The sequence below is a fragment of the Colobus angolensis genome, unplaced genomic scaffold (assembly GCF_000951035.1).
Source record: "Colobus angolensis palliatus isolate OR3802 unplaced genomic scaffold, Cang.pa_1.0 Scaffold70, whole genome shotgun sequence".
NCBI lineage: Eukaryota > Metazoa > Chordata > Mammalia > Primates > Cercopithecidae > Colobus > Colobus angolensis.
The window spans coordinates 7305261-7322655 of NW_012120710.1; the positions used below are offsets into that span (position 1 = coordinate 7305261).

General features: G+C 40.2%; 1 protein-coding gene across 3 annotated transcripts in view; it reads right to left on the reverse strand.

Moving 5' to 3' along the window:
- Positions 1 to 3187: 3187 nt before the first annotated feature.
- Positions 3188 to 17395, reverse strand: part of SDAD1 (SDA1 domain containing 1) — a 39049-nt gene continuing 24841 nt past the window's right edge. For all 3 annotated transcript variants that reach the window (XM_011927204.1, XM_011927205.1, XM_011927206.1), the window contains 10 exons: positions 16103 to 16161; positions 15493 to 15569; positions 14267 to 14364; positions 14084 to 14160; positions 13118 to 13244; positions 11243 to 11340; positions 10914 to 11104; positions 10721 to 10805; positions 9373 to 9534; positions 3188 to 4056 (listed from right to left, as the gene is read on the reverse strand). In XM_011927204.1, the coding sequence (XP_011782594.1) occupies positions 4009 to 4056; positions 9373 to 9534; positions 10721 to 10805; positions 10914 to 11104; positions 11243 to 11340; positions 13118 to 13244; positions 14084 to 14160; positions 14267 to 14364; positions 15493 to 15569; positions 16103 to 16161 (1022 nt within the window). In that variant the 3' untranslated portion in view covers positions 3188 to 4008. The remainder of the gene's footprint in view (positions 4057 to 9372; positions 9535 to 10720; positions 10806 to 10913; positions 11105 to 11242; positions 11341 to 13117; positions 13245 to 14083; positions 14161 to 14266; positions 14365 to 15492; positions 15570 to 16102; positions 16162 to 17395) is intronic.

Consider the following 17395-nt stretch of genomic DNA (forward strand, 5'->3'; position numbering starts at 1 on the left):
CCTGTAATCTCTGCACTTTGGGAAGCCAAGGTGGGAGGATCACTTGAGGTCAGAAGTTTGAGACCAGCCTGGGCAACATAGCGAGACCCTGCCTCTATTAAAAATAAATTTTTAGAAATGATTAAGAGCCAGGCATACCGGCCTGGGCCTGTGGAGGATCTCGAGCCTAGGAGTTCAATGCTGCAGTGGGTTCTGATTGTACCACTGTACTCTGGCCTAGGTGACAGAGCAAGACCCTGTCTCTAAAAGAAAAAAATAAAAGTCTTAGTGATGCTGCATTTCTTAAAAGTTCTCCACTCACAAAGGCGGTTTCAAGGTGTTTGTAATGTTTCTTAATCTAAGTGCTGGTTACAGGAATGTATTCAGCTTGTGAAAATTCACTGAGTTTAAGTACACCTGATGGTACTTGTACTCGTCTTTATATGTCGATAAAGAGTTTGGAATTTTTTAAAAATTCCAGTTTTTTTTTTCTGGAATTTTCATAGAGACTACTAATCCCCATTCTGCAAGTTTTGATGTTAGTCCCTGCTTCATGTTAGCAGATGTCAACTGAAAATACCAGACCAGGTTTGTGAATGTTCAGGCAATGACAACTACATCAAGACTGTTGTCTGGCTGCAAACATTTTTAAACATATCTCAATTTCAGAGATTAAAAGTGTAAAGAAATTGTCTTCAAACCATTTGATCATTTTATTTATTTAGAGACAGGGTCTCACTCTGTCACCCAGGCTAAACTACAGTGGCTTGAACTTTACTCAGTGCAGCCTTCACCTCCAGGGCTCAAGCGATCCTCCTGCTTCAACCTCCTGAGTAGCTGGTATGGCAAGCATGCACCATCACACCTGGCTAATTTTTACAAGGTCTCACCATTTTGCCCAGGCTTCTTTATCATTTTATACTCTGCTTTTGAAAATAATAGTGGCCAGGCACAGTGGCTCATGTCTGCAATCCCAGCACTTTGGGAGGCTGAGAAGGGTGGATCACTTGAGGTGAGGAGTTTGAGACCAGCCTGGTCAACATGGTGAAACCCTGTCTCTACTAAAAATGCAAAAATTAGCTGGGTGTGGTGGTGGGCCCCTGTAATCCCAGCTACTCAGGAGGCTGAGGCAGGAGAATTGCTTGAACCCAGGAGGCAGAGGGTGCAGTGAGCTGAGATTGCGCCCGTGCTCTCCAGCCTGGGCTGGAAAAGAACAAGGTGATCTGCCTGCCTTGGCGGAAAAGAACAGCAACAGCCTATTTTGAAAAGAACAAAAAACATTGTAAACAGTGGAAATGTTTACAATGGGAAATGCTTATTATAATAATGGCTGCATAATACTCTATCGTGGATAAATGATAGTTTTATTCAACCATCTTCACACTGTGATTGGACTGACAAAACATGAAAGCAGAATCTGCAGAAGGAAATAAGTTTACTACATAAGAAATGGTCTATACAAATATAAGCTTATGCTATTTAAGGAGTACTGAATTAGCTGTGCTCTCTGCTTTTATTTGCATTTGTAAACACGTGCAGACCAAAGACTCTGCTAGGATTGGAAAGGTTATTTCTAGAGCCTTGACCTTGTAAGAGAAAAGGCTACAAGTCATTGTCCTACCTTCTTATTAATATTTAAGATCTTTTTAAAAATCTCATAAAGTACATTTCAAAAGAACATAAGCAATTAATGAAAGACTATCACTTGGTAGAATTATATTATCTATACACAGTTTTAAAATGTGTTATCTAAAATAGCTTAAAGAACAGAACATTCTGAGTAAACATTCTAGTTAAAATGGAGTTGCAATGCAAGTCTATATAGAGTAAATTTTCAAAGGACTAGACTATGAAGAAATAACATTTATATTAATCATGGTCACTTGCTGAGATCACATAGCTAATATATCACCATTCTGGATTTATATACCACTTTTATACATTATGAGCCTGGACAAAGTTAAGTTCATCCCTGAATGGCTTCCTTCTCTATGTTGACAAAATTTGAGACTAAATAGCTCAAGTTCAGACACTGATGACTTCTTCAAAGTAGAAGTCACCTTGCAAGCTCACCTACCCTCTGCTGAAGCATTCACCCTTCTGAGAATCTCATCTTCAAATAGATAGCCAACAAAATATTCTCAAGAGAAGATTTGGAAAATAATAAAAGGAATCAGATAGAAATAAGATACTATGGGATTAAAGAAATAAAAGTTCAGAATACACGTTTATAAACCACATACTACATCTTTCTGTCTTGCATGTAAGAAAGGCTAGTTAAGAAGAGGGTGAGTGCACAGTAGAAGAACAGAAGTCACAACACAGAATGGACTTTGGCCTCCTGGTATCTAAGTTGAGTGGGAAAATCTAGAGGAAGGATGAAACTTCCAGGCACCATCACAATTCACAAAATAAAGCTGTGAAAACTTGCTATTTTGAATTTTTTTCACTTTCTGGATCCAGACACACAAGGAGACACCCAATTCAAAAATGCGAAAAGAAAAAGGAGCAGTTTCAGGTCTAAAATATACAGATTTGCATCAAATACTTCCTGTGAAACACTAAAGTTGCTGGGGCTTGACTCTGGTGGCTTGACTAATCTCCCAACAGCAATCTGGGGCATTTTAGGGACAGTCTCTAAGTCGCATTGAAATAAAACTGAAGTTGAATGCAGAAAGTGAACAGAAGAAACTGGAAAGGAAATAAAAACACTGGTTTTATAAATCGCTTTCTAGGCCGGGCGCAGTGGCTCACACCTGTAATCCTAGCACTTTGGGAGGCCAAGGTGGGCGGATCACCTCAGGTTGGAAGATATCCTGTCTCTACTAAAACAAAAATACAAAATTAGCTGGGCATGGTGATGCATGCCTATAATCGCAGCTGCTCGGGAGGCTGAGACAGGAGATCACTTGAACCCGGGAAGCGGAGGTTGCGGTGAGTCAAGATTGTGCCATTGCACTCCAGCCTTGGTAACAAGAGTGAAACTTCGTTTCGGAAAAAAAAAAAAAAAAGAAATTGTTTTCAGAGTGCAGAAAATTGCCCTTTACTCTAATTCGAGGTAACATCTACCACAACATTATCTAAGAAATCTGAAACAAAAGGCACCAAATGATTTCCAAATGCAAAAATTTGCATGCAAACAGACTGTCCCCTGAAATGGATGCAGCATGCCTGTGGAACGTAGAACACCACACACCAGTCCACACACAATGGTACCTATTTGGCATTAGAAACCTTTTATTGAGACAAGGTAAACAGTGGGCTGAAAATACTACAGGCTGAAGGAAGGCTGAGGAAACCAGTATGAAGGCAGCTGAAATGATGAACTAAATACATTCCAAAGGTACTATTTATACTTAAGGCACTTTTAAAAGTGAGGTCTTAACCCAAAAAGACTTTACATGGCATTCAAAAAAAAAAGAGGGGGGTCACTTAAATCTTTTGGATTGACTAAAAGAGCTAAATTATGTATCAAAATCTGTACAGCAGGGGCCTGTTTTCAGCAGGAAAGCCTATGTACAAGTAAGAACCTCTTACTCTTGTAACATTGTCCTGTTTTGTTTTGTTTTATAAGAATACATAACTCCTATCTCCACAGAGTTAGTCCATAAGGCCTCAGTGACCTCATAGAAATATGGAGCTACCTCTACTAGAGAACTATTTACACTGCACTGTAAATACACATATGTGTGTCCACCCCCACAGCTAAGCTGTCAATGCCTTAAGTGAAGGGGGTACAGCTCATTCGTTTTATATCTACGGTGACAATTAATAGGCACTCGATACTTTTTTTTTGCATGAACGATACATAAAATGATTTTACATTACCACCACTATTTACATTAACATTCCCACCATTAGCCGTCTCCAAAATAAAAACACCAAATTGCTGCCACATATTCAGCAGTTTTCACAATACAGTGAGTCTGGACTTTTTAATGTAAACAAACATGCTTGATTTACCAATTTTTAGAGTAATAACACAAACTTAGCATTCTTCTTGGAATGCTTGGAAAACTTGCTGGGAAGTTACTTCATTCTTTTCCTCTTTTTCAAAAGTGCATCTCTTAGTGCCAACTGTAAAATAAAAAAGCATTGAAACATTATAACTCTTGGGAACCCTGTTATACAAATTTGATTACATGAAAGTTTACTAAAAAGGAATCACCAAGTCAATACACCATCCTGAAAAACTATAAATAATAAAATATTCCAAAACAGATCAAATCTATATATATCGAGGATGGGGCATATTACTGCTAGGAAATATGCAAAGCTCTTGACTGCTGTTTCCAACTCATGGAGACATAAGCTCAAAACAGGAGCGGCTACCGAATGCAGACACTACAGTATCCCTGTCTTCAGGGATAATAAGTAATACTTATTTGGTCTATATGGCTCTTAATATTTTGGAGTTGTGGATGAGATACATTGTCTAAATTAAAAGTAACAGGAAGACAGATTTTTCTTCATAATCAATCACCTTTTCCAACTAAAGATGACATATATTCCACATATATTCCACTAAAGATGGCATATGGCATGTATGGATCATTCAAATACTTTAAAATAGCATTCAGCACTTGTGCAGATTTATGATAACTCTATCAATATACAATCTGAAACAAAGAAAAGTGTTACCTTATCTACTGATTTTCAAATGGGTTTGTTTTATGCAATAAACTAAGAAAATGTTCTAAGTAAATGCTAACACTAACCCTTTATAATGGCTCAAACATGAAGATATTAACTCAGAAATTGAAGCCCTGACAACTGTAGCTTATGGCAAAATATTCTAGTTAATACAGGTTCTAATTTTTAACTTAATTATTTTGTGTTGGAAGTATGTAAAGTGAACATGAAGAATGAAAGCAGTGAACTGTATGAGACTCAATCTAGGCTTTCATCCCCTGGAGTTTGTCTCTAACCAAAGAGGTTGGGTTCTTCAAGATCCCCAGGGTAGAACTAGAAGGTGAAGAATTTAAGATCTAGAGAAAAAGAAGACTGAAGGATCAGTGTCTGAAGTGAACCTACAAAAGTCCTTATAAAGTTTTACATTTCCCAAAAGAAAACAAACATAATATTAAAGATGATCGGCCGGGCGCGGTGGCTCAAGCCTGTAATCCCAGCACTTTGGGAGGCCAAGACGGGCGGATCACGAGGTCAGGAGATCGAGACCATCCTGGCGAACTCCAGCCCGGGCGACAGAGCGAGACTCCGTCTCAAAAAAAAAAAAAAAGATGATCAAAAACAAACCAAAATTAAAGTTAACCAAGACTAATGTATACATCTTAAGTTTGTGATGGATACTACTCCATTAATTCCCAAGCACTATTCTTTGTTCTAGAAACTTTTAAAAATCTCTAGCTTTTATTTAATTTTTATTTTAAAATTCTAGCTTAAATTTTAACAAGATAAACCTAAAACAGTTTTGGGGTAGAAGTTACCTAGCTCTACATACAAATGTTCAAACTTTTTGGATTTTATGATTTCCAGTTGACTCCTTGCCTTTAGCTCACACCTGGGTCTTGGTATGTCTTTTTGGAAAAGCAGAATAGCTGGGATACTTAAGGCAGAACAAAAATCTGTAAGTTCATTTCAACTTAATTTGGCTAAGGAGGTATTTTCTAGATTCATCTAATTGTGTCTTATTTTTCTCATCTGCAAAATTGGTTTAATCACAGTAACTGCACATACTATTGTACACTGATTAAACAAGTTAATAAATGGAAAGCCCTGGAACAGTGAAGTCTCACACTAAGAACTAAATGTGTTAGCTAATGTTGGTTATGGGAATTTACGCCCACTCATTAAGCTTTGTGGCAACACACAGCCTCCTCTCACACATATTTCAGTTCCTTTCCCTTCAAATGCCACCAATTAAAGAAAAGGAACAGGTATACCCCCGTTTTCTTCTTTTATCTTTCTACAGGCTTTACTGCAAGATCCTCCTCTCCTTCCCTATCCTATGCTTTACTTCCCTCTTCTAGTCTCATCCCAGTCACCTCTTCATATTCTAACAATTTACAGTAAGACCTCACGTACACTTTCAAGCCATGTAAGATCCCTTTATTTAAGACACTGAAATATCACCAAGGGATAGAGGGCGGGGTGTGAAGTGTGATGCTCCTTTCTCACAGGGCCCTTGGGGTCACGGGCAGCTTTGGGGATGCTCTGTAACTGTTCTGTCCAATAGGGTAGCCACTAACTACATGTGACTACTGAGCATTTGCAATTGGCTAGTCAAAATTTAGATGTGCTGCAGTATAAAAGACATGCTGATTTCAATTAGCTCAAAAACAAAAATGTAAAATATTGCACTCATAGTTTTTATATGTTGAACTACATGTTGAAACAATACCATTTTAGATATACTGGGTTAAATAAGATACATTATTACAATTTCCTCTTTTTTACTTTTTTATTTTTAAGTGATATATGTAGTTCATATTATATTTCTATTGAACAGTACTGGTCTAAAGGAGAGAACAGAGAAAATCAGGAACTTAAAGTTATGTTTATAATGAAGAGATCCTGAAGAAAATACAGGGCAAATAAACACACATAGAAATTCTGATTAATATCAGGTTCCAAATGGCAAGAAAATTGGAGAACAAGAAAAAACATTCTTGAACCAACAAGTGCATATGTCCAATGAAATCTTAATTTACTCTCAAAAAGATTCTTCAATCTTTGAGAGTTATTTTATGACTCGAGGTGCTTGCAAGGAACAAAGCTGGGCTTCCCTCTCATGCCAGAAAAGGCAAGCTAAAAAACAAAGGAAGTTGGGGTGGGGGGAGTCCTAACTAAAATGTAACAAGCTCACAGAAACCTCATAATGAAACACGGCCTACCAACACCGTAATTAATATTTCCTCAACCCTGAAATGTGAGTAAGGGCCAGTGAAGGACCGACTAGTGGATTTCAGTCAATCCTATCATAATTTTAGGAGAATGTGGCAAAATTTAGAGTACTTAAAATCCTAAGTGGCACCTTTCCTTTCACCTCAATTTCAACAGCTTCTATTAAAAATGCTGTCATTATTTACATGATGTTGTTGAATACAATTTAGAACTAGAGTCAACAGGGTGAGCTAAATGCTACCTTAATTCAGTGAATACTGACTCGGAACCCACAGACACAGCACTGCCCTAGAGGGCTGGTGGTTACATTCAGTGCTGGCAGGCTGATCCTTGGCTAGCTATTTAGGAACACTGGTTCACAATATGACAGTTTACCCAGAGCTGATATCCTGGCAATTTTTCAGAATAACATTTAGATACACTGCTAACTGCCAGGAGAGAAAGATACAAAAGTATAAACTTGTTTTATCACAATGAATTACTGAAATAAACAAGCTGCCTAAGTAGCACGGGATTACCATTCAAAGGCCATGAATGGATAAAATGTAATCCCAAAGCCTGTAAACATCAGGGCTTTCAAAAGGGCACATACAGGAAGGATCATGCCAACACAAACCTATTTATTTTGCTATGCTTTTCTGAAACTGTTTCTAAGATATTACCACATAGAATTATTGCTTTTTGAAAAGTACCCACGCCTATAATCCTAGCACTATGGGAGGCTGAGGTGGGCAGACTGCTTGAGTCTAGCAGTTCAAAACCAGACTGGGCAACATGGCAAAACCCCATCTCTACAAAAAATACAAAAATTAGCCAGTGTAGTGGCAGACACCTGTAGTCCCAGCTACTTGGAGGGCTGAGGTAGAAGGATCACTTGTAGGGAGACCCCCTGAAACTATTGCTAAGGAATAAAAGATGAAATGCTCCTGATTATTGTAAATACAAAATTGCATGCAGGACTGTGTAAAGACAATGCCAGGTTGGGCTGCCAGAATGAGCCAACAGCACATGATGTGCTTCCCCTTGCAGAGAGCCTATAAACGGACATGCAGTCAGGAAGGTTTCACATCACCAAGATTCCTATCCCAGAAAAGCAGATGTTCATAGCTCTGGAAATGGAATGCGACCCTTGTGGGGAGCCTACAAAAGGATGCATGAGGGGCACCTGTTCATATGGATAAGATACGGTTATAAATGCCCTTATCTTGCCACAGCTCTTCTAGGTCTCTTTAGGGTTAAGGCATACTCCCTTCTGAGAATTTGTGGTCTAACTGGTTGTCTAGCTTCACGTACTGCTTCTATTGATTGATTGCAACCAGCTTTTACTGCAACTGTCACTGCTGATTAGTATCTTGCTAAACACAGTTCTGGATAGACCGTGTTTGTTTTAAGGCTCTGTTAGAAACTGCTGACGCACACACTATATTGTAAATTCTTATCTCCGTATACTGTATTTCTGCATACAGATGTTATGTTAAAGAATTACATCATCCCTGCCGGGCACGGTGGCTCACGCCTGTAATCCCAGCACTTTGGGAGACCGAGGCGGGCGAATCACGAGGTCAGGAGATCGAGACCATCCTGGCTAATGCAGTGAAACCCCGTCTCTACTAAAAATACAAAAAAAATTAGCCGGGCGTGGTGGTGGGTGCCTGTAGTCCTAGCTACTCAGGAGGCTGAGGCAGGAGAATGGCGTGAACCCAGGAGGTGGAGCTTGCAGTGAGCCGAGATCGTGCCACTGCACTCCAGCCTGGGCAACTGGGCGAGACTCCGTCTCAAAAAAAAAAAAGAATTACATCATCCCCATGTGACCATCTCACCTCATAATCAAACAACCCTAAATCCCTCCCTAACCTACCCCCACCCTCACTAAACTTAATAATAAATGCTGGTATATCCAGTGCATTGGCAACATCGCAGGACCAGAAGGCGGTGACCCCCCGGACCCAACTTTCACTATCTGGTGTGGGTCTTTTATTTCTCAACCTGCCGATCCACCTGGGAAGAAAGAAAGAGCCCTGCGGCATTGCGGGCTGCAGGCCAGATCCCGCAATAATCACTGGAGCCTGGGAGGTCAAGGCTGCAGTGAGCCGTGAGGCTACAGTGAGCTGTGACTGCACCACTGCACTCCAGCCTGGGTAGCAGAGTGAGACCCTGTCTCAAAAAACCAGGCATAAAATTGGCACTAAAAAGTTATTCAATTAATTTTGATACATTTCACAGATCAAATGTCAGAGAATTTTAGCATGGGAAGGAACTTCATGGATGATCTAGCTTGCATTTCTTTACTTATACTGGAGGAAAATGGATTCCTCTCTGGTCCCACAGCTGAGTCTCAATCAAGTCAGGTCTGGGACTTACATGCCCTGACTGCTTCTCACCTCTCCATGCTCTCCAACAATGCTCCCATTAACCACAAGGCACACACAATAATGCCCAATCTTCAGAAGGCGCAAGTCCGTCTCAAATGTAAAGCTGTCTTAGAATTACAGTAGTGTTCTTGCCACCCAAGCTTCAAGTGGAACTCACCTGTTTTTCTCGGAAGGAACGCTTATTTTTTGACCGGACATTCTGGCTATACCGCATCATCATAAAGTTCTTCTGTTTTTTCTTCTCTTTATTTGTCGAACTAGAAAATGGATTCATTTTGGTTTTCTTCCTCGCAAATTCTTTTCGGTCTGTCTTTCCAGCCTACCGGAACAAAAAGTTTGATATTTCTTCTTCAGTAGCATACTTTAGGAGTCATCTAATCAACATTAATGTCTCCTCTGTGTCAGAAGCTCTAGTAGGTGCCAAGGCCACAAAATCGACAGGACACAGTCTTTGCTCTTTGGGACCAAGAAATGGCCATGCAGTATTATAACAGAGCAAGAGGAGCTCGGAGGAAGAAAAGTCACAATTTAGCCTGGTGAGGTAGGAGAACTTCCTAGAAAGGGAGACAGGTAGAGTTTTTTTTTTTTTGGCAGGATGAAGGCATTCATGGTAAGGGAAAGGAGGGGAAAGACAGAGCATTTCTGGAAGAAGGGACAGTGCACACAAAGGTGTGGAGGATAAAGGACATGTGGAAGACAGAGGACGAGGTGGAACTAGGATGGGACGACGGTGTCTCGAACAAGTGGAAACACAGAAAATGATGTTGGAAATGTAGGCAGGACACAATCATGAGCAGCCACAGCACTAGCCACAGGCAGACTTCAACTGGCTCTGGCTTTTCACTGGTGACTGTAAACACACTCCTACTTTTCTCTTAGCTTTGATAAATATAGTGGTTTCCCAACACTACAGACATGTCATACTGCCTTCCTGTGCTCTCTACCTTGTTTTGAGTGGTGGTTACATGGCTACATACAGTTGTCAAAACTCATCTAACTGGCTGGGAGCAGTGGCTCATGCCTATACTCCTAGCACTTTGGGAGGCTGAGGCGGGTGGATCACTTGAGGCCAGGAGTTTGAGATCAGCCTGGCCAACATGGTGAAACCTTGACTCTACTAAAAATACAAAAATTAGCTGGGCATGGTAGCGGGCACCTGTTACCCCAGCTACCTGGGAGGCTGAAGCAGGAGAATCGCTTGAACCCAGAAGGCAGAGGTTGCAGTGAGCCGAGACTGCGCCACTGCACTACAGCCTGTGTGACAGAGACTCTGTCTCAAAAAACAAACAAACAAACATACAAACAAAACCAAACAAAAAACAAAACCAAACAAAATCCCTCATCTAACTGAACACCTAATATCTGTGCATTTTAATTTCTGTGTTAATTATACCTTTATTTAAAACATTTTTTTAAATTGCCATTCTGTGGCTATACAAGTTCTGGCTTATGTTTCATTTTATTTGCTTTCTGTTTAAAAAACTAGGAATGATGTGCTCACTCACCATTGCAGTTGCTAGTCTTGTCTCTTTGTCAGACTTTGGCTTTTTATGAAGGCGTTCAATGTCCCGAAGAGAAAGTAATTCACCCCTGGGATGAGGGAAAAAGAACACATGAAGCAAGAATGGAATTCTGTTTCCTGATGCTTTCATTACCACATGAGCTGATTGAAGTACTAAAGTGGATGTGCCATTTTACCTGGGCTCTTCATCACTGTCTATTTCAATGTATTTCCTCTTCTGGGATTTCCCAGGGGCAGCATCAAGTTCTTTTCTCATTTGGGCCATGCGGATTTTCTGGAAGTCTTCCTGAGTTAAAACTCGGCTGGTGCTGACGGCTGCAGCTTTGGCTTTCCGCTCCTCCATGGGCATGCTATTCAGCTTCTTGGACTTGAAACCACATAAGGGCTTAAATGGCTACCAGCTCAAGTGAGAGCCCAGCCATTTAAATTGTAGCCTCCCACCAAGGCCCAGAATAAATTACGTCTTAATAAACGTCAGGGTGTAAGATGAAATTTTCAGACTTACAATTTCTTGCTGTTCTTCTTCAGAAGAGTGTTGCACATCAATCCATTCACCATCAGCATCCTCTTCCTCCTCACTGAGACTGGTACTTTCCCATCCATCTGCATGAAAAAAGCAAACTCACTACTGCTACTTTATGTTGTATTCAATATAAGGTTAAGCTCAAGCAAGCAACAGAAAAGTAAGGTAATCAACCTTGAACAGATACACTATTAACCAAGAACTGAGCAACATTTATTGTTAAGTAAGCCACATGCATTTATCCAGTTAATCTAAGGAATAGGAAATTTGCACTGACCAAGTATCTACCATGAGTCAAAACCTTACAATCACTCTAACCCTCATGACTCCACAGAAAAGGAACCGATGCTCAGAGTTAAGTAACATGCCCCAAGTCACACTGCTAAAAAGGTATCCTACACTGAAATCATGAAAATCATGTCTGCCTTTAGGGTCATGTTCTTTCAACTAAACCAACCGTGTCCATCAAAACTGCACTTATACATTTATCCTGGCCGCGCAGCAAGCACCTAACTTGTCCTACATGTGTTACCCATGTATGAGAATCTAGTTACAGTCATTCCGAGAACTGAGGTAGAAGATTTGGGATGTTAAAGAATGTTGAAGACACCTCAATGAAAAGGTATCAGGCTTCTTAATGGAGCCACCACCGTTTTAAGTTTTCTAAATCACAGACACTGCAATCTTTCTGTGACTCCCTATGATCTTTAAGACAACGTGCCAGCTCTTTTGTCTGGCACATACATAACCACGTATGAAAAGGTCTCCAAACTCTATCTCAAGCCTCCTGTCTTGCTACGTCCCACCTTGTATCCTACATTCTAATAGTTCTCTAAATCCTTCAGGACTTTGCTCACACTTTGCCTGGGAAGTCTCTGCTATTCTAGCATTCCTTGCCAAATACCTGGCTCATCAGTCACCATCTCTCCAAAGCCCTTAAAAAAAAAAACAAAACTCCCCAGGTGGACTTGACTGCTCTCCTGCCCTTAGGCCCCCACCCACTCCAATCATAAATCCTGTTAACACTTTATTCTTCAGCTCTTTGGAAGCCTTCCAGAGCAGAAACAATATCATTCATCTTTGCACTGGCAGTGGCTGGCTCACAGCAAATGAAGGCTTTGCTGAAATAGGCTGGGTGCACTCGCTCACGTCTGTAATCCCAGCACTTTGGGAGGCCAACATGGGAGGATCACTTGAGGTTAGGGCCTGGCCAACATGGTGAAACCCCATCTCTACTAAAAATAAAAAAATCAGCCAGGCATGGCTGCACATGCCTGTAATCCCAGCTACTCAAGATGCTGAGACAGGAGGATCGCTTGAACCTGGGAGATGGAGGCTGCAGTGAGCTGAGATCCTACCACTGCACTCCAGCCCGGGCAAGAGTGAGACTTCGTCGTGGAAAAAAAAAAAAAAAGATTTGCTGAGTAATGAATGATTCAAAGAATAAAGGACTCTGGAAATTAGAATGGAGTTTCTTGAGTATTTTCCCACAAATTTAACACGCATTGTCCTTCAACAAGGAGAGTTTTGGAAGATTCCTCTAAGGGTTAACCCTCATAATTTTTTCTAGGCAACAAACACAAGATCATTGTCTTTCTCAAGCACCAAACAGCACGCCCTTGGATGAGGGGCAGCCACCCTGAAGGTCGTGAAAAGGCATTTCCTATGCTAGAATATAAGCTCTGCAAGAGGAGGAACCATGCTCAATTGATCCCCAATACTTCTAACAGTGCGTGGCACATAGTCATTGCTCAATAAATATCTGCTGAATGAATGTTCAAACAGTATACAATTTAAAGGTCTGCACAAACACTGCAGGAGTGTTTTGCCCAAAGTAAGGGTGCAATAAAAATCAACCTTCATCATTTTCAGCATTCTCTTCTTTCTCAACTTCCAGAACTTCTGCTCCTGGAATGTAATCTTTAGCATCTAATTCTCCATATTCTTGCACTCTTGCTTCTATGGAGGCCTCTGTAGGCTTACCCTAAAGGAAAAGACATTGTTTATAATAAGTTGCTTAGATCATAAAACCTTAATCACGAAAGGTATTCTCTGAAATTATGAATTTATTGTATTTATTTATTATTTGAAGATAGGGTCTTGCTCTGTTGCCCAGACTGGAGTGCAGTGGTCCCATCTCAGCTCACTACAACCTCTGCCTCCTGGGCTCAAGGGATCCTTCCACCTCAGCCTCCTTAGTAGTTGGGACTATAGGCATGAACCACCATACCCAGCTAATAAAATTATGAATTTAAAAGGGAGCACTATAAAAAATGGTGGTAACCAAATGACAGAAACAGTTTGCTTTTGTCTCAGATCAAAATAAATCCCCAGCCAGCAATCTGTCCATTATTTTCTTGCTGTTTTTTGATCCAGATCAAGACATTGGTAGTTATTAGAGAGCAACTGCTCCAATTTTTTAAGCCTTGAAAAATGTCATCTCTCTTTCTGTTACATACATGCATCCCTCCTCCCTTCCAACTTGAAAGAGGTAGTATCTGGCTGTGGAATAGCCTGTTCACAATACTGGCATCAGCTACTGACTGATCTCTGAGATTCCAATCTGTTAATAACATTAAAAGCTTTCAAGTTGAAACAGCCTGCTCGGTCTTCAAGACTCAGTCATCATCAGTGAATATGTCTCAACTACAAAATATTCAGGGCCATGGTACTTGATTCCAAGCTTAAAGAATTACAACCGTGTGCATCATAAACATGTAATCATAACAGAAGCATCATAAGTACTAAAATTCTAATTGTAGGAAATTTCTCTCAGTCTGTGAGACCATAACCTTTAGACCAACAGAAGCGTGCTTTACCTACCCGGAATTTCTTCTGCAGCATCTGAGGATTCAGTGTTCGGAAGAGCTGAATCAAAGTTCTAGCAGACATCATTACATCTGTAAAATAATACTTTTAATTAGAAATTCTGGCCCAAAGAGTACAATGAGGTAAAAAGGAGTCACACTGTACTCTTTGGTGTGTAGAGAGTAACATGCAGCTTACTCTTATCCTTGTGTGTTTTATACTGAGCCAGGTCTTGGAGAAGGTCTTCAGTCATGGCCAGAGGACATCGAGCTGTTATCTCTTTTATAGCATTGATTCTAGAAAAAGAAAAACAAAGTTTAAAAAAAGCCCGAACAGCAATTTTTTCATGATTCAACATAGGAAGATTTCCTAAAAAGATTAACTCAAAAGGAAAACACGTTGGGTTTTATATAGCTTAGGTCTCTAAAACTGCAGCATGTTAGAGAATGTGAGGTAGGCAGCCTTAGAGGGCTTTTATTCCAGTTACTGCCATTTCCTCTATTAGTGGAATAAGGAACAGTGTCCGGCTCACTAAATCAGAGCAGCATGTACTTTCCAACTCTAAGAAGAGATGCAACTAGCTCAAATAAGAAAGGTTAAGGTCTTTAGGGCTATTATCCTGCAATATTTTATAAGGAAAATAAAAAGCTGCTGTTTAGCATATCACTTACTTATCGGGACAGATTAGACAATCTTTAAACCAGTGATTATACTCATTAAATGTTTTTTAATTAATTAACCAAAAGGGCTATTAAATTGCCCTAGGAAAAAAGAGTGCTTCAATAATAAATCACTTGTTCCAGGGTTCTATGGTTTGAATACTCCCCCCAAAACTCATGTTGAAATTTAACTGCCACTGTAATGGTATTAAGAGGAGAGACTCTTAAGAGGTGATTAGGCCTAATGTTGTTATCTTGGGAGAGGGTCCCTTATCGCCAGTGAGTTATAAAAAAATGAGTTTGGCCCTCTGTTGGCTCTTGTGCTCTCTTCCCCTTGTGCCTTCTCCCAGTGATGTAGCAAGGAGGCCCCCACCAGATGCCAAACAGACACCAGTGTCATGCCCTTGGACTTCCCAGCTCCAGAACTAGGAGCCAAATACATTTCTTTTATTAGCAGTACAAAACCAACTGAGTTCAGGGTGGGACATCAGAGGAAAAGCACTTAGACTGCCAATCATTCATCTGTACAAGTAAAACTGCTAAAAAACAAAAATGCTAATTAGAAGGACAAGTATCTTTTCTCTGGCTCCCTTCTCAAAATTCTGACCAATAAAAAAATTATCAAGCCTCCCAAAAAGACTGAAATATATTTTAAACCAATTTTCTAGAGGTGACACTACCAGCTACAATCTTACATCTTGGTAACTTATAGCAAATCTAGTCCATTAAACACGTATCTTCTGCCTCCAACCAGATTCTACATACCCTACTGTCATGACTTCTCCAGAGTTCTTGTCGGTAACAAAATTGTTTGCCACAGTCATAAGCAATGACTGAATAATCTGAATTGGAAACAAAAAAGAGAAGGGTGCTGGTTAAATGTCTGCATACACAAACACATGAGGATGAAAGGACAATAGATTATTCACAGTGGAAAACCAAGCCCTCCACCTTCAGTTTAGGAGTTGGAAGTAATCAAGATTAAGGAAGACAGATGAAAACACTCCACTTAGGAATTCAGTGTTCTTCTTGGCTATCCTCAGACTAAATCAAAGAAAGGAATTACAAGCTTTGAAAAATAATCTCTATGAATTTACTAATATTCTTGACCTCCCCTAGTTATACAAAATTTCCTTATTAAAGAAAATCAGAATTCTAAACAACTTGTCCGAAAGAAACTTCACTTTTTATGAGCTGTACAACTGAACTTCTGTATAGATCTCCTTAAGAATTAGTGTCTCTTCTACCTATTAAAAAAAGAAAACGGTGAGGGAAGAGGGGACAGTAACCCTTGTGGGAAAAATGACCCTGAAGTACCTAACAGTAACACTGTCATCCATGCCCTAGGTCCAGAAGTCAGGTTACAAGTTCTCACCTCTGGGGGTACTAAGTGATGAGACGCTTGTGCAGCAAACAGAAGGATCTTTGTTACTTCTGAAAACATAAGAGAACAGAAAGGTCATGGTCAGTGTATCACCCCAACTCTGAGGACCACGGCAAACATGGCAAGCACGTTCTAATCCAAATGGTATTGCTGCTTATTCCAACTGGAACACTCAATCCCCAGATATCGGCTTGGCTCACCCCCTCACTTTCTTCACGTCCCTGCTCAACAGTTGCCTTATCAAAAAGTCTCTCCTGACCAATCTAAAACAGAACCTGTCCAGACACTCCCTATTGTCCTTACTCTGCTTCCTTTTCCTTCTTCAAAACACTTATCTTTACCTGGACATATTATATATAGCACTGTCTACATCTCCCTCCAGATGTAAGACATGAGGGTAAGGACCTTGTTTTACGCTTACTGTGGAATTCATAGTGTCTTAATGCAGTGCCTGGCATAAAAATCATTAAATAAATACTTGCTGAATGAATGCATACATACATACACACACACACACACACACACACACACTCTCTCTCTCTCTCTCTCTTTTCAAAGGGGCAGCATAGTATAGGTAACAAACAAGGCCACTGGCAAAAGAAGTGAGGTGAATCCTCATTTGCCATTTATTTGCTGAGTGACTGTAGTCTTTTTTTTCCCCTTCTTTGTATACCTCACAGGATTAATGTGAGGATTAGACAAAATGATGTATGTAAGGCACTTAGCACAGTGCTTGGTCCTTGTTAGATGCTGAATAAATGTTAGTTTCCTTCCTACTTTGGTTCAGGTTCAAAGACAAGTACAATCATCTCTTCTTTCCTACTTTAGTGCTGTTTTTCATTGAGAAGGCATGCGAGGTCAGTGTGAGCAGTATGATCAAATCCTAGTATCTATTACAAAGACACAATAAAAAGTCAATTTTTTTAACAAAGAATTTTCCATGAATATTTACAGTATTACAAGACGATTTGCTTTGATAAACCAATTTGTTGTTGTTTTCTTTTCTTTTCTTTTTTTGAGACAGAGTTTTGCTCTGTCACCCAGGCTGGAGTGCAGTGGCACAACCTCAGCTCACAGCAACCTCTGCCTCCTGGGTTCAAGCGATTCTCCTGTCTCAGCCTCCCAAGTAGCTGGGATTACAGGTGCCCACCACCACACCTGGCTAATTTTTGTATTTTTAGTAGAGATGAGGTTTCGCCATATTGGCCAGACTGGTCTTGAACTCCTGACCTCAGGTAATCCACACACCTTGGCCTTCCAAAGTGCTGGGATTATAGGCCTGAG